Source organism: Micromys minutus, assembly GCF_963924665.1.
Source record: "Micromys minutus genome assembly, chromosome: 10".
NCBI lineage: Eukaryota > Metazoa > Chordata > Mammalia > Rodentia > Muridae > Micromys > Micromys minutus.
This window is the reverse complement of record NC_137979.1, coordinates 11,990,361-12,010,818: the sequence shown is the minus strand read 5'-3', so window position 1 is coordinate 12,010,818 and position 20,458 is coordinate 11,990,361. Positions and strand designations below refer to the sequence as shown.

Sequence of the window (20,458 nt, the reverse complement as noted above, 5' to 3'; positions counted from 1 at the left end):
ATCTGCCTTCATTAACCCTTGATTGTCTCCTCCATTGATCTAATTTTTCTCAGCTTCCTTTTACTGTACCCCAGTCCCTGATGGCATTTATTATTTTGTTCCCTACCAGCTTCTTTTTCTTTTCCCAATTTTCCAAGATAGGGGTAGCCCTGGCTGTCCTAGAACTCACTCTGTGGACCAGCTTCTCTGCCGGAATTAAAGCTGTGCAGCATACTACCCTGCTGTCTTCTAGCTGCCTGTAGCTGGGTTTTCTTCTTGGGTTCCTCGGTGTCACCCCGGGTCCTACCTCAGTGACCTGGCTAAAGTCCCCCTCTCCCTAACTGTTTCAGAGAAGAGTGGCCCAAAGTATCTTTTCTGGGGGGGGGGGGGAGTTCAAACTAGCTAGATCTAAGCTAACTTAAGACACCATGAATCATTAACCATCTGTAGGCTAAACAATACCTCCTATTTCCCGACAATTAATAATTGCCAAGGGTCATAAACGGAATAAAAAGGGACATCTGATTTTCTGGAAAATTTCCAGAAACCCCAGACCCCCCCCCCAAAAGTAATATTTCTATTTTGTTAGTTGATGCCTTCCTTAGTTTTCCCCACTAGGCTGCCCTGCTACTAGACATCCAGCCCAGCCCAGGCCAGGCTGGCCTCCAGCTCTCTGTCTTCTTGCCTCAGCCTCCCTGGTGCTGGGACTGCAGGCCTGCACCGAGGCACCGGCTCCCCTCAGTTAGCCCTTAGTTATAATACCCTCACACCCAAGGGTTGAGAAGTTGACTTTCAAGTCGGCCTCCCATTCTTGGTAAGAATGAAAGTCCGGCTCACTTTGAGGCTGTCACTCTGATTAATGGTAACAGAGGGGGTGAGGTCATCGTGACAACAGAGCAGGGTTTACAAGGGTTATTGGAACTTCACCCATAACTCCTGACAGAACCCTGGTTGTTACAGAGTGCAAGTCCTTTCTGTGGCTTCCAGTGCTGCCCCGGGGCCCAATCACCTCAACTCCTTCATTTCAAAGACTAGCTTTGCAAGGATGTCTGACCCAGCTGACTCTCCTCCAGTACAGCTTAGTAACAACGCCCAGGCCCTGCTCTGCGCTGCTGTCTCGAGGTCGCTGCCCTGATTTGGATTCCCTGCGGCTCCGGAGACCAGAAGTCTGCCCATTCTGCCCGTTATTTGCCCTCCCGATGGCCAGTTGGGGTGCACAGATGTGCCCCGGGATCTGGAAGGGAGCTTTAAACTGCTGATGCCTTGTAGACTCCCAGGACCCATTTCCTGAACAACCACAGAATGAAGCAAGCACCTGAAGCACAGAAAGGTCATGCAGGCCTTAGATCACCTGTCTGGGCCTTGATGGGTACGATTTAACACAGGTGCTCTGATTCCCAAACCCAGTCTATTGGTCCCTATGCCAGGTCCTATGCTGAAGAAACACGAAACGAGGTCATGCTGGAGCCAAACATAGAAAGGGGACTGAAATCCTGAGAATCGTGAGTTCAGGGGGAATGGACTAAAGGGAAAATGTGTATGTGTGTGTGGGGGGGGGTGGGGAATCCCATGAAGTGTACCAGCCACCTCTTGGTCCAAGAAGCAAGCCCCTGAGCAGGAATCCAAATATTCAGCGGCCCTTCAGGATGCACAGCTGGATTAATCTCTAGGCTTGACACCCCAAGGGGAGGGAGGTCCTTTGGTCATTCTAGGTTGGGCTTCGGGGCTGGTGTTCTTGAAAAGGGATTGGCATGAATTTGTAAGTGTGGGTGGCTCCTACTGCTCTCCGTAAACCTCAAGTCCCAGCCTTGGGTGACCCTTGCTTGCTCGGTTCTGCTGCACTTGGGAACAAATCATCCACTTGGCTCATCTCCTAACGTCACAAAATCAGGCCATTTGGCTCAGTACCTACTAGTTGGAAGTAATCATCCCAGTTATTAGAAGGAAGTGGAAGCACGAAGGCCAACAAGACAAAAGCGGTGGTGGGGTGTCTCTATCAAGTCACCTTTAAGGGAACTGACTTCCTACGGGGGGGGGGGGGGGATCAGTAGCTCACTTCTAGGCACTTTCCTTTGCATCTTGCCTTTGACAATCCGGATCCATTGTCCAGCCCTGGAGAACAGACGCGGGGAGGATCTGGACTCAACTCAACACAGGGTAGATGCATCAGGAATCAGTTCCAATGCCCTAGTTTTTGGTCGCCTCTCACTCTCCGAGACTGAAGTCACTGTCCTGTGTCTATGCACTAAGCGACAAGCTCCCTGACTCAAACTCTCAGGATTGGCAACCTTCTCTCTCCGTAGTCACCAGGACTGTCCTAGTGCTCAGAGGGACCCAGAGTGCTACAGTCTTCCTTAAACAGAGAAACTATAGATCATCTCCACGCCACGAAGGCGCGGGTCGATGCTTCGGCGAGCACTGTAGTTCGCCGGGTTTGCATTTCTCAAGTCGTACTGATTTGAGTGGCTCTGGCAGCGTTGGCTTAGAAATGGAATTTTGGCTGGAAGGGGTTGTGCCCCAACCGCACACACGGGAAGCGGGTGATCACAGAGAGATTCCCCCTTATACCTCATCCCTCCTCCTCCCAACTCTGGCATTTCGCCAGCGCCGCCAGACCAGCCCTTCCCTTCGCCCACACGAGAGGAGCAGGGAAGAGCGAAGCCCCAGGCCGGCCTCCTTGGCTGGTGGCCGCGCGAACTGGCCCCCAAGCGCCCGGGTCCCGCCGGGGCGCGCGCGCATCCCGAGGCGGCTACGAAGGCCCACAAAGCTAAAGCCCGGGCCCCGCGCCCAGGCCGGGCGAGCACGGAGCGGGGCGGGGCGGGGCGGGCCAGGCGGGCCGGGGGTGTCGAATGTCACCCCCCGCGTACACCTCGGCCGGGAGGCGGGGAAGCGAACCACTGAGATGAGGAGACCTCCTCGGTCCTAGAGCGGTGCAGGAAGTGTCCCAGGGGAGGGAGCCGGAGGGCTCCGGCCTTTCCTTTCCGCGGCGGCCCGGCCTGCGCGGCCCGCCAACCGGGACGCTGCGCAGCGGTGAGTATACCGTGGCCCGGTTTCCTGTGCCCTACTGCCTGAACCCGGATCCTGCTCCCCACTTCCCGCGCTCCGATCCCCAGCCCCGCGCCTGGGTCCTGCTCCCTGTTCTCTTCCCGCGTCCGGGCCCAGATCCCCCGCTCCCAGAGCCGTGTCCTCATAGGTGCCCTCGGGGATGAAGCAATACGATTATCTTTCAGGCGTCTCCCTTCGCTCCCAAGCCCAGCTGATGCATTCTAGAGGATCCCGAGACAGGGTTGGCCTGGCCAGGGACGGAGTCTGGCCCATGAATTGGAGCCGCCTTGGCCAAGACACCAGAGAGACCGAGCTGGAAGGTGAGGATCCTCTCCCCTGCTGTCCCCAGGCTTCGAGGTGAAGAGCCAGCAAATCTCAAAGAGTGTAAGCGACAGAAACCCCATAGTTCTCCTGGGCCTAAAACACCCTCCTCCTCCTCCTCTCCTCAGTCCTTCCCTGGGATCCTGCTCCTTCAATAACTGCTTTGGCAAGCCCCGCCCCTGCGGGACCCCTCCCCTCACTAACGGTAGTTCATTCATAAAGCTTCCGCTCCCGAGCCTCCTGCGCGCCAGGTGCCAGAGTGACAAAGAGGCACACGCTTGTCTGGCCTAGGGCTCTCTGAGAGCAGTCCAACAGCAGAGCTGGATGTTGAGGGTGGAACCCTGGGTACCCTAATTCTGCGTGCAGACCTGAGCCATTCAGGGCCCAGCAGGTGGGAGATGGTGGGCGGAGGAAACCGAAGAGAGCGGGCGGGGCCCAGACTGGGTTCTTAAAACCGGAGTGAGACGTGAGAGAGTAGTCGCGGTTCGCAGCCTGTTGCTTTCAGAGGCTCGCTTCGTGTCTTGTCTTTACTTCGGAAATCAAAGGAATACAGAAAAGTTGGGGTTCCAGGTTGTTTTTGTTCGGTTGCTTGGTGGCTTTCTGGTATCGGTGGTTGTCTTCCTGCCAAGTGGTGCTGTGCTGCCCCCGCTGGGAATCTCTTCCAGGTGAGGGTGTAAAGAGTCAGTGGCCCTGCCTAGGGTTTGCAGAATCCTGAGAGCAGAACCCTGTGTCTCCGTTTGCCTTTTCCCGGAGTGTTCGAAAGTGTGGGGTCAAGTAAAGAGGCCATGCTATGTTATGCTGTGCCCCTGGTTGTGTTTGCTGGATTTTGTATGTGATACCCGGGGAGCTATAGAGCCTCCCAGCCCCATCTCGTGTCGTGTGTGTGTGTGTGTGTGTGTGTGTGTGTGTGTGTGTGTGTGTGTGTGTGTGTGTGTATCTGGCACTCGGAGTTCCTAGAGAGCTGAAAGACTGGCCGTGACTGCCGTCCTCGTGACCAGGAAGGGCTGTATCACTGTCCCACTGCCTGGAGCGTCATTTGGAGAGAGCAAAGGATAGGCACCGATGAAAGACAGTAGGTTTTGGTTTGTTTTCGGTTTTTTTGTTTGTTGTTTTTTTAGCCACATTTTTAGATACTAAAATATAATGACATAATTTCCCCCTTCCCACCAACCCCTTTACACATACACTTATGCACACACCCGCCTGCTTAACCATGCAGCAAGAACTTTAAAAGATTTTTTTAGGATTTAACTTTTTTTAATTATGTGTATGCCTGTGTAGACATCTTTGTGTGGGCTTGTGTGCTTGAGTGTGGTGCCCATGAGGCCAGAAGAGGGTGTGGGAGACCCTGGAGTTGGACTTACAGTACTTTGTGAATGACCTGAGGTGGGTAGTGGGAAAAGTAGTGTATACTCTTAACCACTCGGCTTCCTCTCCAGCCCCAAAAAGTTCCTGTGTTGGACCCAGGTGGGTGTAAGGCTTGTCGTAACACACTGTTTGTGGAGGAAGCACAATTTTGGAGCTGAGTCTATTCGTGTGCTATACCCCCAGGCCTAGCAATAGGGTTTTTAAATACAGTTATTTTTCTCTGGTAAGCTTCCATGGCCAGTTCTGTGTTCCTTCTGTGCCTGGGAGTTTTTGTCCTTGCCAACACAGTGAAAGCTCTCTTGGGCTTTTGTCCATGCATTCCATCCTTGGCAGAGTAACATTGTTCCACAGAGTGGTCTTGCATGACTCTTCCCTTGTATATTTTTTTTTCAGTTCAATTTGTGAAGACCTTAAGAACAGAGACAGTGACTTTGGCTCCAAAACTTCAAGACTGTGGTCTGCTGGGGCTATTTCCTCCAGGAGGACCTGTCCATCAAAGGTATCACAAACCTTGGTATCTGCCTGTGGCCTCATTATTCTTCTCGGGTACTGGAAATGCCAGTGTCCTGTTGAAATGCCACCACTTTTCTCTCAAATTTCCGGCCTTCTTTACTGCCACATGTTAGGGGACTCCACATGGAGTGATGGCTTGTGGGAAGGGTCATCTTCTTACACCAGCACTTACATTTCCCAGGGATTCCTCAAAGGGCTGGTCTCCCATGGGCTCTGTCTAGGACCCCCTCAGAAATAACCACAGGAGACCAGAGCATTGAAGCCAGCGATTTCTGTTTGGAAATAGGGTCGTCTTCTGCCGCTGACCCCCATCAAATCCCATCATGCCCACAGCCCTGTGCCCACGAGTCTTGGCTCCAAAGGAAAGCGAGGAGCCCAGGAAAATGCGGAGTCCTCCTGGAGAGAACCCCAGCCCTCAGGGTGAGCCTCCCAGCCCAGAGTCCTCTCGACGCCTCTTCCGCCGGTTCCGCTACCAGGAGGCCGCAGGCCCTCGGGAGGCCCTGCAGCGCCTCTGGGAGCTGTGCCGGGGTTGGCTGAGGCTTGAAAGGCATACGAAGGAGCAGATCCTGGAGCTACTGGTGCTGGAGCAGTTCTTGGCTATCCTGCCGTGGGAGATCCAGAGCTGGGTGCGTGCCCAGGAGCCTGAGAGCGGAGAGCAGGCTGTGGCTGCAGTAGAGGCTCTGGAACGGGAGCCAGGGAGACCCTGGCAGTGGGTGAGCACGGGGCCTCTGGGAGAGGGGAGCCCTTGCTGACCCTGTGAGACTTCTGACCCCAGATGAGAAATTCTGTCCAGACCCAGTGTTCGGTTTCCTAAGAAAGCAGACATTACTACTCTCTCTGAAGTCTTAAGTGGAGAGGATTGTTACCCAATGAGCCCATGGCCGGCAAGCCCAGAAGGGGAGAAGGCCTACCCAGACCTGTGCAGAGCCTGTGGGCCAGGCTTGGTCATATTCCTCTCTCTGGCCCTGACCTGCTTTCTCTGGGATTGCAGCTCAAGCACTGTGAAGACCCCGTGGTGATTGATGACGGCGACGGGCCCGCCCCTCAGGACCTAGAACAAGAAAGAATGTCAGCAGAGTCCCAGAGCAGCCCTGACACCCAGCCTGGGGCTCTAGCACAGGGCCCTGGGCTCCTAAGCAGATCGCCGGGCCAGCCTAGCGAAGACCTAGGTAAGCAGTCTGTAGTATCAGTGTGCGTGCTTGGGTGTTGACTCAAGTGATGGCCTTTTTACAGTCTCAGTCTCCTCTGAATTACTACTGTGTTCTGGATCTTTCCGCAGAGCAACCGACCAAGAGTCTCTTCTTGGTATTGAGTCCTCCCAGAGGGAAAGTCTGTGTGAACAGATGGTGTGAGATTATATGGTCTTCTTTCTTTGAGGGTGTTCTCAGTGGAGACAGATAGTCACTGTTGGGCCGGGACCCGTGGCCTGATCTGTCTTCTGTCCTCTCAAAACCACATTTTCTTGGCTAGGTTACCCTGCAGCTGTAAGAAATCAAAAATCCCCTGAGAGAGAACAGTGGCCCCTCGGGCAAATGGCTCCAATGCCCTGTGGCAGGGTTTGAGTATCTGTTTAAACCACCCAACAGCTGCAAAGAGGGGGAAGGGTTAGGCTCAAAGCCTGAGCCATCATTCCTCTGGGTTGTAATAGGTCACCTCTTGCTTCCTTGGAGTGTGCTTGCTCCTCAAGGCCCAGAGACCCTGAATTCCTCTTACAAACCTCGCCACTGCAACAGGACTCTTGATTATAATGGAAAAAGAGCATTCTTGAGGTGTTTTTTTGTTGTTGTTACTTCTGGCATTGAATCTGTTCAGTGAGCTGGAGGCACAGCTCTGTGATAGAGCATCTGCTTAACACCTTATCTTTTTTCTCCCTTCTTTCCTCTTCCCATCCCTTTCTCTCCCCTTCCTCAGGCTGCCCTGAGTGTGTAGATAATTCTCCTGCCTGCAAATGTTTACTAACTTTTATACAAATCAGAATTCTGTCCCTCTGGCTAGGACTAGCTGTGTTGATATGGTGGTGTCTACCTGTGTTCTCTGCACTCTAACCACAGTTTATTCTCTCACACGGTGAGAGTTCAGGTTGGCCGCCTGAACTGTTGACTGGTCAGCCTTGGGCTCTTCTTGGCTTCCTTGTATTAGCGACAGACAACCAACCACTCCTGCTTATCTTCTGCCTTCCTATCTTCTAGCTAACCCTCCTTTGTGATACCAGTTGAGTTTGGGCTCGTGCTTGTGAGCTCATTTTAACCTAATTGATTCTTTGGCGAGCCTTCCTCCAAATACAGTCAGATTTTGAGGTGCCTAGGATTTGAGCATCTGAATGCTCAAGGAACATAGTTCAAACATATCAGGAAATACTATAAGGAAAGAACCACTCCTCCCAGTCAACGATATATAAAGGCTGTACAAGCAGCCTGTATGTACATATAAACCCTCCTAGGGGAGGGTTGCTCAGGGAGAGGCCTACTCGAGGAATCTTCGAGAACCCCAGTTGCATCCACTCTGACTTTGGGTTGCTTCCTATACTCAATACAGAGTTTTCTGATGCCCAGCAACTGGGAATCCATTTAACACTAGGATGATTTACTAGAGGTACGACCTCTGATTGTGACCCACACTCTTCCGCCAAAACTCGCCTTTGCTTGGGTAGAATAAGACAGCGATCCATCCATGATCGGTGGCAGGCATTAGGGAGCAGAATTAAAACTCGTCCTCCAGATAGAAGCTCAATCTATGAGCAAGATTGCACAGGAGAGGTAGGAGGCCACCCTTTATGACTGAATAGTATCCCAAGTGTCTGTATGTTTGCATAGCTTCTCTGTCTCTCATTTTGTTTTTCTTTCTGAGATAGGTCTCCCTGAGTGCCAAGAAAATCTCATTATGTATCCTTAAACTCAAACCCACCTACCTCCACCTCCCACGTCACATGCTGGGAAAAACTTAAGAGACAATACGCAGCTGGATGTAGTGATGCATGGCTTTTTTTTTAGATTTATTTATTTATTGTATATAAGTACACTATAGCTGTCTTCAGACACACCAGAAGAGGGCATCAGATCCCATTACAGATGGCTGTGAGCCACCATGTGGTTGCTGGGAATTGAACTCAGGACCTCTGGAAGAGCAGACAGTGCTCTTAGCCGCTGAGCCATCTCTCCAGCCCCCGTGCATAGCTTTAATATGCGTACATACTGCTCATGCACGCATGCTCTCACCCTTGCACACATGAACGAGGTGTGTTATGTTGTGGAATGTCAAACAGTTTGTCTCCGTTGACCATCTGCTCTGTTCTTGTGTTCATTTCTCCTTCACTCTCCCCCAGTACCCCGCTTCCCACTCCGGTGTCCGTGTGTCCCTGTCCTTCCCTATTCTTAACTAATCTCTCTTGTACACCATGTTTCCTTTATCCATCCATCTGCCGACAGACACTGTGATCCTCTAACAGCTATTGTGACTGATTCTCCAGGGAACGTGAGAGTGACTTGCTCCTTTGAGGTTTTGTTTCTTTTGTGGTTTCTAATCACAAGAGGGATTGTTCGGTAATAGTTTTGTTCATTTTTTCTTTTTTTTTGGAAGACCTGCTGTTTTTTTCTAATGGCTGTGCTAATTCACGTTCTCAGTAATGGTACAAGGATTCTCGTTTTCTGCATCCAGGCTAACTTCTTAAACAGTCTTTGTGTGGAACTTTGCAGATGTCAAGTTTACTAAAGGTCCCACACCAGTCCTCCCCTTCACTGAACCACCAGTTTAGCCTTCTTTTTTTAATATATGTACATGCTGGCGTAAAGATGCTGTGGGGTCAATGGTTGATAGCTAGAGAACAACTTGTCGGACGTGGTCCTTGGTAGGTTTAGATCCCTTGGATTGAACTCAAGTCATTCTGTTAGCAGCAAGCACCCTTATTCATTGAGCCATCTCCCTGGCCCTGGGTTTCTTTTTTGAGACATGGTGGTTTCATAATAAAGGCTGACTGATTCTGCCTCTTCTGGATTACTGGCGAGTAACACTGTATTCTTGGCATGTTTAGCTGCTGAGGCAGGTTCCTGGATTTACAGGGTTGAACAGCAAATTGGTTGGGCCATCCTAAACCCCTGCATTCCCTGTGTTAGCCCCCATTGTCTATCTGAAAAGACTTCCAGAACCCTTGAGGTTTGCAAAGTGCTCATTTTGCAAGTTATGCATAGCAACCCTGTTGGTCCCTCTCTGCTTCTCTTCCCTGTAGCACAGATCACCCCTGGAAGTCTGGGAAGTGTTGGGGACCAAGCCGGGCTCCCTTTGGGACATCTTTTCTGTCTCTTCCAGTTCCACAGGATGCTTTTCTTGTTCAGGAGCAGAGTGTCAGGGATACCCAGCCAGTGACCACCTGCCAGCTTCCCCCGGTGAGTGATTACCAAAAGCTGATCTCTGACTGTTTTCCAGGACTCTGGCCTGCTTGCTATCTGCCATGGGATGTAGCCTTAGCCCAAAGAACCAAGGCGAAGAGGACAGAGTTTAAAGTTGCCCACTTTAGCAACTCTGCAGAGGAAGGAGGCTAGTCTAAGAACAAGAGAGTCTGGGGGGGGGGGGTGGACAGATTTGCACAGTGTAGCCCAAGCTAGCCCCGAACTCGTCTTTCTGCCTTGGGTTCCTGAGTGCTAGTTGGATTATAGGGTGAAGGTGTGGCACCATGTCTGCCTCCTAAGTCTTGCTTTCCACATTCCACTGTGGCCTTGAGAGAACGTCAGCAGAGGAGAGCAAAGTGGAGGAGATGGGTTTATTTTCCTCTGCTGGCTTAGCCTGAAACTGAGTTAGCAATAACCCAATCTCTCTCCATTCTCTGGCCTAGGACTTAGAACACCTCGGATTTTTTTCTACCATTTTCTCCTTTCTTTTTATTTTGTATGCATGAATGTGTACCACATGGATGTGAGCTACCATGTGGGTGATGGGAATCAAACCCAGGTCCTCTGTAAAAGCAACAAGTATTCTTAACTGGTGAACCATCTCTCCAGCCCCCTCCCATTTTCCACTGGACTCTTTCAGAGAAAGCTTCCCATGCCTTGGGTAATCCTGTGTTCAGTCTCATCCCCTTCGGGGAAGCCTCATTCCTAGGAAGTTGTCGTCTATAAAGGAGGGAGATTGATAGACCAGATCTGTGACATGTCCTTTTGCCCCGTTGCCGCAGTGGTAGGAGAGAGAAAGGGAAAGGGGAATATCCAGTCACCGTGAGGTCTGGTCTGTATTTTTAGAAGTGGCTTGCTTTGGAAAGGCGTAGGCAGGTGGTTCAGTTTTTTTGAGCCCGTATAATGTGGCTGGATTTTGGTCTGCCAATTTACATAGTTGGGAGAGATAAAATGTTCAGCATTTAGAGATGGTAACAGTCAAGGACTATAACATAGAACTGTTAAGCCAGCCCATAATGGTTGTTTTTGTTTCTTCTGAACAATGAAAATATTTAGTAATGAACTAAAAATTCACTAACAGACTAAGTCTGGGTAAGTCTGTGAGGCCCGAGAGAGCTGGTGGGTTCTTGTCTAATATCTTCCATATGGGTCTTGTTACCCACACAGCAAGATAGTCAACCAACCGACAAACCTCATTCTGTCACTGTGCACTTCAAGTTTGGTTGTTTAGCTACTGTTTTCACGTTGTGCTGTAGTATTGTGTCTCAGGGCCCATGGGTGGCCTTTTCTCTCCAAGCACCACAGGTTTAGCATGGTTTGTATGACGTGATGGTGGTTAAACCACAGGTCAGTACTACAGCATTGCTACAGGTTTAGTCTGGACCTTCAGTCCATTGAGACATTTTTGCTTATAGTTCAGTGTCTCTCAGCAACACCTAAAAATTTCTTTTCAGTAGCTAAAGAGGCTTGGGCCCCAGAGGATGATGTTTGAATATCTGTGTTTCCCAAAGGGATGGATCTGAAATTGCAAAGAACTGAAAGTCAGGTTTTGGGCCAAGCAATGTTGAAAGTTCCTGTATATGTAGCTGAGGCTTAATTTTATTTGTTCTTTACCAACCCTGGCCTGGAGGTATTCGTGGTGATACTGGATAGAACCCTGGAAAGCCCCTTCTACCATGTGAGCACCCTGAATTTTTTGGATTTTTGAGACAGGATTTTTCAGTGTAGCCCTGGCTGTTCTGAAATTCATACTGTAGATCATCAGGCTAGCCTCAAACTTATGTAGATCTGCCTGCCTCAGTGCTGAGGTTAAAAGTGTGTGCCACCACTGCCCAGGAAGGGCACCAAACCCCCCCAAAATCAGGCTTTTTCCACTGGCTCACTCTGCTGCACCTTGGTTTGATTTCTAGCCTCTAGTCATTCTGCATAAATGCCTTGTGGTACATGTGGTACTTGTCCGTGGTATCTTGACACCATAGCTAATACACAGGAAGGCCCTGCTCCTCCCCAGCTGACACAGCCCTGCTCTGTACTTTCAGAACCGAGTTTCCCCATTTAAGGACATGATATTATGCTTCTCAGAAGAGGACTGGTCCCTTCTGGACCCGGCACAGACTGGTTTCTACGGAGAATTCATCATTGGGGAAGACTATGCAGTCTCCATGCCTCCAAGTAAGACCTAGCTCACGTTTAGCCAGGTATATGGAAGGTATAGGGGCCTCACTCTGAATGAGGGACACTACCTGTGAGGTTAAGGTACTGTGGTCGAATCTGTTCTCTTTTACCCTTTACCTTGACAGGAAGCTATCTGTGCAGGACTGATTCCATCAGCTTTCAAACATGCTTGTTCAAAAGGCCCTGTCTTATGTACCCAATAGGCCTCAGAGAGATGGTCCTAAGCCCCAGCCTGCCCTGTACCCCTGCCGCCTTTCACTTTACCCCAATATGTCTGGCTTCGTTCTCCTTTATAGCCCCAGTGGTACCTGTCACAGCTCTTTGGTCATCTCTCCTCTGTCTCTTCTTGGGTTGGGTGGGGGTTACACTGTTTAAGGTGTCCTACCTCTTTGTGAATAGATGAGCCTCCAGTTCAGCCAGGCCACTCACATGAAGAGGAGAATGGGTTGCGGATCACAGAGTGGACAGACCTCCAGGATAAAGAAGCACCCCAGGCCTCCTGCATAGGTGAGTGACAATCAGAGGTGGGTGGACAGCAAGGTAGAAAACTATTTCATCCGGAGCATCCCCAGTATCCCTCCATAGCTCCCCACTCCTAGCATTCCATGTCTTGCCTTGACTCTGGCTTCTTGTAGAGAGTGAGGACCCTATATTTTGCTGTCCGTTGAGATTGTGTTCCTCAGCCTGGACTTGTAGAGAAGAGAAATGTCTTCTGCTGTCCCGAGTAGCTTTATATTTGTAATAAGGTCCTCTCTAGAAAAGTGGTCAGTTGCATATGGCTGAGGACACTGCTTGCCTGCTCCCCACCTACTCGAACAAGTGCTCAGCGAATTCCATGGGGAGAGATGGGCCAAGATTCAAGATTTATGCATGCAGCCTGTGCTATGAAGGGCTAGCCTTGAATAGGATCAGCAGTGACCCTGGACCTCCATCCTCTCTGCTGTGTGTGTGTGTGTGTGTGTGTCTATGTGTGTCTGTGTGTGACCTATGCTATGAAGGGACATTGCCTTTAATAGGATCAGCAACAACCACAGGCCTCCATTCCCCCCGGCCCCTGTCATTCCTGTCCTAGAAGCTCAGTACAGTCCATTTGTGGAAGGTCTGCGGCCTAAAGCCCACGCAGGGCCTACCATGGAAGGTGTTAGCATCTGTGGTAGAACTACAACCTACACTGAGTCCAGCTTCAGAACCTAGGTTCGCGGCATTTGCTCTTTTGCCTTCAGGTTCATTCACTCAGCAGACAACCCCTTGTGCTCACCCCAGAGGGCATGCAGCACCTGCAGATCATAGTCTGCCTCTTCCTTAATGGTTTCTAAGTATTCACACCTATATGTGACAAATGACTTTCTCCATTCTCTTTGGAAAGACCCTCCCAGCCTCCAGCCATTCCAAGGAGAAGAAAGAAAGAAGTGGGAAGAGCTGCCGGTGCCCGAGCTCCAGTCCTGCCAGCAGGGGGTGCTCACACAAAGTCCTTGTCCAGGTGAGGACCCTGGACGCTGTATCTAGTGGAGAGCTGGGGGTGGGAGTGTGTGCTGACTGCTGTGGCTGCTCGTTGCTTCTCCTGGGTAGATTGTCAAGAGTTAACGTAACAGGGCTCTGAATGTAGTGAGTGTGCCTTTTACCTGATCGTGGAAACCGGAATCCCAAGGTGATGTTGTTAAAGAGCAGACTCTAGAGTGCAGAAGCTACTCGGTGCCCTCCCAGTATGGAGTCTTGAGTGGTGGGAAAGGAACCACCTCCAGAGGCCGACGGGTGTCCTGTCTTTAACATCCATATTACCAGCTCCAGCTGCCAGTACAGGGTACAGCCTCGGCTCCCTTTGGACTGACCACAGCTTCTGTGTGCTGACTCTGAGAAAACACTTCCTAGATTTTACTGGGTAATTCGGTCTGTTCTTAATCACTGCTAACTCCTCAGCTCCAGCTGACCAGCATCAGTTGTCCCAACAAAGCGGACGTTTCAGTTTCATAGTTCTGGTCTCTTCTTAATCACCACTGACTCTTCCCATCTGATCAGAACCGTAGCATACAAATGGCCCTGGGGATCTTTCCTTCCCCCTGAAACGTTACAAAGCTGGTCTCTTTTGCCTGCACTGCCTTCATTAGCTCACTAAGCTTGGGACACTCAGTGGCTTTTCCAGCCCAAAGTTCAAATGCCACCATAATTCTCCCAGAAACCATGCTCAATCTGTCACAGCAGTGATAACCTGACACCAGTTGATTTTAATCTGCTTTCTATTCATAGTAACACAATACTAGTCTCAGTATGTGTCTGTGTGACTATATACATGTGAATCTAGTACCTTCAAAAGTCAGAGAGTGTGTCAGATTCCCTGGAACTGGAGTTCCAGGCCTGGATCCTCAGAGCATCTCACCAGCCCTTATACACTTTGCTTTCTAAAGACTTTCTAAGGATTATTTTGGTCAGTGGTTCTGATTCAGTGTCAGGGCCTTCTTGTTAGTCTCAAGGTGAAAGAGTCCATCACATGGCCAGAGATGCAGCCCTCCAAGCTTCTGTACAAGCTTTTGTACTCTGAGATAGATAATCATGTGTCCATTATTTATGTGAACAGCTGCGCTCCTGTCAGCTCTGCTGAGGTCCCGGAAGCTGGAGTGGCTCGGGCTGTCGGGACCTGACTCAGTTCTTTATATAACATCACCAGACCATGTATTTCTTTGTTTGAGGTTCTTGTTTCTGTTTTCTTATTCTTGTTGTTTCAAGACAAGGTCTCTCTACAGCCCTGGCTGGTCTGAAACATGTTACATAAGCCAGGCTGGCTTCAAACTCAAAACTCTGCCTGCCTCTGCCTTCTCAGTGCTAGGATTAAAGGTGGGCTGCTCCCGTGTCCTGCTTTTTTCTTTTTTTTTTTTTTTTTTTTTTAACTGTACTGTGGATTGAACCCAGGGTTTGTGAATGCTAGAAAAGTATTCAAGTATTCTGCTAAGCCATTACCCCTAAAACATATGGCTTGTTTTTTGAACTGATGATTAGGTCAGTCCCCAAAATCACCGAATAGGGAAAGTCTGTAGCTCTCGCTCCAATCTACTGGCTATTGCGTATTTGGATGCCCCGCCCCCTTTCTTGCCTTGGTTATTTGCGTAAATGAAAACAGACTAGAGCTGCCTTCAGTAGTAGTGAAAACTACCCATCTTCAAGTTCTGGTTTCTTTTCTTCAGTATCCAAATTTTCTTCCTCCAAATTTTAATATAAGTAGCAAAAAAAAGAAAAGAAAAGAAAGAAAGAAAAGAAAGCAGCATCTTTAACATCGAACATTCAGCATTAGAAATCTCTTCAGCCACGGCTTGTTATCTCTTAGCGTCTTGTGACAGAAAACCCAGACACGGGTTAGCCAAGTTCTTCCAGTGCGTAAGAATCACCTTTCTCTTATGTCAGGACCTCCTTCTGCCTTCCGTCTGGGAGATCCCCCCAGAAGCACATGAAATAGCCCCGTTTCTCCCGCTACCTGCATATCTGTCAGTAAGATGCACCTTACACCTCTCAGTCTATCGTTACCTGTTCTGAAGCAACCTCCACATTTCCTCATGCTTCTTCAACTGTACCCATGCCTTCTGGTACAAAAGCCGTGAGCTCGTGGCTGTGCTGTCGTGTTTTGGTAGCTCACCACAGATGGAGATTTTGGCTTTTTTTCTTAAATGTGTATGTATTTGTGGTAGAGGTCAGAAGAGGGCATCAGCTCCCCTGGAAATGAGGAGCAGACTGTTGTGAGCTGCCCTGTGGTACAATATTTTACAACTAAGCAACTGCTAAGGCCTCACCCTGGCCAAACTTTAACCACATAAGTTTCTCTCAGTTCCAGAGACTACCTGTGCAGGATCAAGGTCTCATTAGGGTGGGCCTTCCTCTCTCACCCCCCCCCCCCCACAACCTCTTCCTGTGACCTACAGAATCTTCTTTCTGCATCAGGTTTCCTCCTGTGGAAACACAAGTTGTGTGGGGCCTACCAGTTAGGCTCACTAACTTATCTCTGTCCTTTCATATGTAAAACAAGCTCTGGGGTAAAAGGATTCATTATCTTTTCCTATGCTGCTCTGTAGACCAGGCTGGCCTCAAACTCAGATCTGCCTACCTCTGCCTCCCAAGTGCTGAGATTAAAGACATGCTACCACTACCCAGCAGCAGCAAGCACTCCAGCCTTCCTTCCAAAATCCTAGGTTCTACATATAAGTCACCTTGCCTTTTGAAAAGCGTCTCCAAATATAGTGGCATTCTGCTGCCCTGAGAGTCACTTCAGCTGTTGAGTGAGTGTTAGGGCACAGTCAGTTCGGTTGGGGCTGTCACAGTTTCATCTCCTAGTGGATAAGGAAGAGACCCTTGTGATTACTGTAGCACTCTTTCTTTCTCTGAAATCTAGTAGTAATAAGAGAAAATTGTCATCAACAGGCTAAATAGCGCCCTTTACCTGTCCAGTCTGAGAGGTCTAGAAGGTGCCTACCATCAACCTAGAGAAATGGAGCATCCACTCCATTTGATCATACAGATATGGCCACACAGGCTTATAACAGCCACCTGGCTAGGATGAGACCTCTCAAGTAGAAGGCCAAGAGGAGAGATGAGCTTTGAAGCCCAACTAGGCGGACTTAGGTTGAGAAGCAATTAGGGTCAGGTTGCACTCCATCCTTCTTCCTCGGACATGTCTCTGTGATAGGAGCATATATAACAAATACTACAGCGCTGGAGAGATGGCTCAGTGGTTAGAGCACTGACTGCTCTTCCAGAGGTCTTGAGTTCAATTCCCAGCAACCACATGGTGGCTCACAACCATCTGTAATGGGATCTGATGCCCTCTTCTGGTATACAGCACTTGTTAGAGTCTAGGTGCAAAGAGAGATTTGCTCACCATAACAACATGACCTTTAACCTTCCGGGCCATCACACTTATGGACCCTGGAGGTTAAGTAATATAAATGTTGTGTTAAAATTTTTCACAGGTGAGTGCTAATTCTTAGAATTTTAAGTCCTAGTGACTCAGGAAGAAATGGTTTGAAAGTAAAGGATTAAGGGAAAATAGCAGGAAAGCCAGAAAGAAAGATACAGTCGCCGTACCAACAGCAGCCAGACCCTCAGGAATTACTGAGGAGCACTTCAGTCCCTGGTGTCTGCATCCCCAGTTCGTCCTTTCTAAGTAGGGTTTCTAAGGTCTGGAGTAGGCAGCAGTCTGGACAGTTCCACTGACCATGCTGGTTTCCTACAGCAGGAGGTGACCCACCAGCCCTCAAGAGCAGCCTGGACCAGGAGGTGACCATCGAAATCGTGCTGTCCAGCTCTGGGGACGAGGACTCCCAGCACAGCTCATACTGCACAGAGGAGCTGAGGAGCCCCCCTGAAAACCTCCACAGTCTCCCGGCCCACCAGAGCGATACTAAGGCTGAGGGAGAGGTGCAAACCTCACAAAAGTCATATGTGTGCCCAAACTGTGGAAAGATCTTCCGCTGGAGAGTCAACTTCATCCGGCACCTTCGCAGCCGCAGGGAGCAAAAGCCACACAAATGCTCAGTGTGTGGGGAGTTATTTAGTGACAGCGAGGACCTGGATGGACACCTAGAGACCCATGAGGCCCAGAAGCCCTACAGGTGCACTGTCTGTGGAAAGAGCTTCCGCCTCAACTCACACCTAATCTCGCACCGACGGATCCACTTGCGGCCAGACAGGCAGCAGCCCTTGAAGAAGAGTGAGGAGGATGCCTTGAAAACGCAGGGCACGGGCGCCGATGGCCTGCTGGAGAAGAACAAGACCAAGCTGGGCTTCCAGTGCGGGGACTGTGAGAAGAGCTTCCAGCGACACGACAATCTGATGAGACACCGTAGACACTGTCATCTAAAGGACGAGACCCGCCCCTTCCAGTGTCGGTACTGTGTCAAAACTTTCCGGCAGAACTATGACCTCCTCCGCCATGAGCGCCTGCACATGAAGCGTCGCTCCAAGCAGGCTCTGAACTCATACTGAGCAGGTGTGGCCCCACAAGCCAGCCCCTGCCCCAGCACAGAGCCCTCACCACCTGCCCTTTGCTCTCAGGTAGTGTCCAACTTCTGGTGCCATGCCTCTTCCTCCCCAGATAAGAAGCAGTCCCCTGAGCATTCCTTTCTTCTGCTGTGCCAAAACCCAGGGAGGTGAGGCATCTCCAGCCTCAAGATCTGCATCTCAGAGATCTCCAGCCTCTTGCTCCGGCCCTTAGAGGGACTGGGCTGCCCCATCCCAGTGGCTTCTAGGGGTACAGTGTCTACAGTAGGGAGCTGGCTAAAAGCACTAACCTATCCTTAGACATCAGCCTGGGGTGGTTAGCCAGGGGAGCATCCCATGAGTCCACTGACCATCAGGAGGTCACATTTTAAAGCTCATGCATCTTTCCCCACATGTCTTCTGTGTACCCCAAGACCCTTCAGCAAGTATGACAGAAACTTCCTGTCTCCACTCACATTCCTCTCCGTTCTGTCTAGGAGTTAAGAGCCTAGTCCCTCAGGCTCTTCTGCTGGGTAAGCCAAGCCCTGGAACAGAAGCTTCTGTGAAGTTTTGTCCTTCATGGGTAGTGACTCCAAGGCATTTGTTTAGCTTCCTAGCACTATCGTAACTAGTACTAAACATAGGCTCTTCTAACAGCACGAGGCATTGTCACAGTTAATGGAATTTGCAAGGCCAAGGTCTGGTGTCAGTGGGCTGGTTCTTTCTGAGGCTAGAAGAGGGAATCATCCTGGGTCTAATGGTCACTGACACTTGTCTGTACCCCAGGGCTTGTATGAACATCTCTCCATCTTTGCCTTCATCTCCACTGTGTTGGTCTCCAAACTTACCTTTTGTACAAGGATCCCAGTCTTTGGGTTGGGGCTCACCCAGTCTACTGTAGCAGAGCCCCACCTTCATCTGGAGTGACCATTTCCAAATAAAGTCACATCCTGAGGTATTAGGAATAAGGACCTCAACACTGGGGTTTACGTGGACATAGCCACAACTCCAGCTAATTCTGTGGTGCTGTTGCTGTTCCTGCCTCAGATGAACCAATGCAACCTTGAGGCAGCATGCTTGCTGTTCCTTTGAATGTTGAGCTCAGTTGTCTGCTTTCAGAGCTGCTGTCCTCTGCCAGGGAGAATCTTCATCCATGGCCTTTAAGTTCAAAGCCTGAGATTCTGGGAGTGGTTGTTGCTAGGAAACCTCAAGCAACCAAACATGTGGTCCCACTGTCCTGGCACACCGATGTTGGCCAGGCTCAGTGTGGCTGTGACTGGACCTGAGATGCAGGCAGCCAGTGGGGCTACAACAGCTCTCAGCAGTCAGGAGGTCTGGGAAAATGAGTTCAAGGCCTCTGGTGCTCTCTGTCCTGATTTTCACATCAAGAAGCCTCTAGTCCAGACCGATCAAAGACTATAAGACTTTGTAACAGTTTCTTTTTCTGCTCAGTGCATTGCCCAGAAATAGTAAATGCAATAAAACCATTTGGTCACACCTTGGAGAAGAAATAAACTGTTGAAGCTCTTAGTTTCTAAATAGTTTTCGTCTATCCTTGTGTCTGGAAAAGGGAGGTGTTGGGTCTTTGTGGTCAACGGAGGGAAGGCTTCCACATGGAGACCAGGGTTTTTGTATTCACCCTCCACTCTTGCCTGAGCCTCACAGTTACCCAGTGAGGAACATGCTGTTCACTTGTGTACCTGACAGTCAGCTAACAAGCAAATGTGCAAGAATTAATAACAAAGGTATCCCAAGCATACACCAGACACTGCCAGGGGTCCCTTATTGCTGACTAAAGCCCACCAGAGGAATGTCACTTTTACCTGTGTTAGCAGCCCTGGGTGTTGCAGCTTAAGTCCTAGGTTCCTCTCAGAAGTAAATAGGAGTTGCCTGTTTTGAGGAACAGTGGCACACTTCCACTGAACATCCTGTCCTTACTGGACCAGCTTCATCTCCCTTCTGGCTGCTGTTGTCTGAGACCTCAGCTGAGAAGAGCCTCACTTGGCACCTCCGTGTCTTCTCATAACGACCCACGGAAACCTGCAAGCTGACACCAGGCTCCCCTGACTCTCCTGCTTCCCACAGTTGAGGTGCATAATAAAAACTCAGCGAATTGAGATTTTGTGTTAGACTTCATTAAAACTAGTGTGAAGCTCATTATCAGAACACAGGATTGTGAGCCCAGCAACTCACCCCGGCAGGGAAACAGATGAGAACAGTGACCCAAAGGTCTCTAAATGTGCCACAAGTAAGAAGTCAACCTATTAGTGGAGATCTGGTCCAAGTTACTTTTGCTCAATGGTTTTCCCCTCAGCCAAGAGCAGGATTTATATCAGGAAGTAGGAGGATCATATAGATCACCTTGCTGATTCATCAAAGCCCCGACCTCCAGTACTGGGAAGTGTGCCCAGGGCCTGCTAAAGTTACCCTATGACTGATTGTATTCCTAGCCTTGTTTTCACTATTACTAGGTTTCTCAAACTGGCTTTGAACGTGAGAAGTGTTTCTAAACTTCCAGAGTAGCTGGTTTGTGTGCTTGCTTTGGCGTTGTTCATAGGAAGAGCTCTCCAGACCCCCAGTGATATGGCTCTCTCTAGAAAAGCCCAGATATTGAGACGGATTTTCGGTGCTGGACCAGGCTGGCCTCAAACTCAGACCCTTCTGCCTCCATCTCCTGAGTGCTGGGACTAAAGATGGGGCCACCACACCTCGCTTGT

The 20,458-nt window shown here is 49.9% G+C and overlaps 1 protein-coding gene across 4 annotated transcripts; it reads left to right on the top strand.

The window, feature by feature from the left end:
- The first annotated feature begins 3,214 nt into the window (after positions 1-3,214).
- ZNF496 (zinc finger protein 496) lies at positions 3,215-19,280 on the top strand. Of its 4 annotated transcripts, none has more exons than XM_080922296.1 (9): positions 3,215-3,408; positions 5,107-5,212; positions 5,513-5,939; positions 6,218-6,395; positions 9,529-9,605; positions 11,648-11,780; positions 12,183-12,290; positions 13,150-13,263; positions 16,999-19,280. In XM_080922296.1, the coding sequence occupies exons 3-9, from the start codon at positions 5,550-5,552 to the stop codon at positions 17,745-17,747; spliced, it is 1,749 nt and encodes a 582-aa protein (XP_080778422.1). In that variant the 5' UTR covers positions 3,215-3,408; positions 5,107-5,212; positions 5,513-5,549; the 3' UTR covers positions 17,748-19,280. The 4 variants fall into 4 exon arrangements, with proteins under 4 accessions (XP_080778422.1, XP_080778419.1, XP_080778420.1 ...); XM_080922293.1 differs by having other exon boundaries at positions 16,996-19,280; XM_080922294.1 differs by having other exon boundaries at positions 3,303-3,344; positions 16,996-19,280.
- The last annotated feature ends 1,178 nt before the right edge of the window (positions 19,281-20,458 follow it).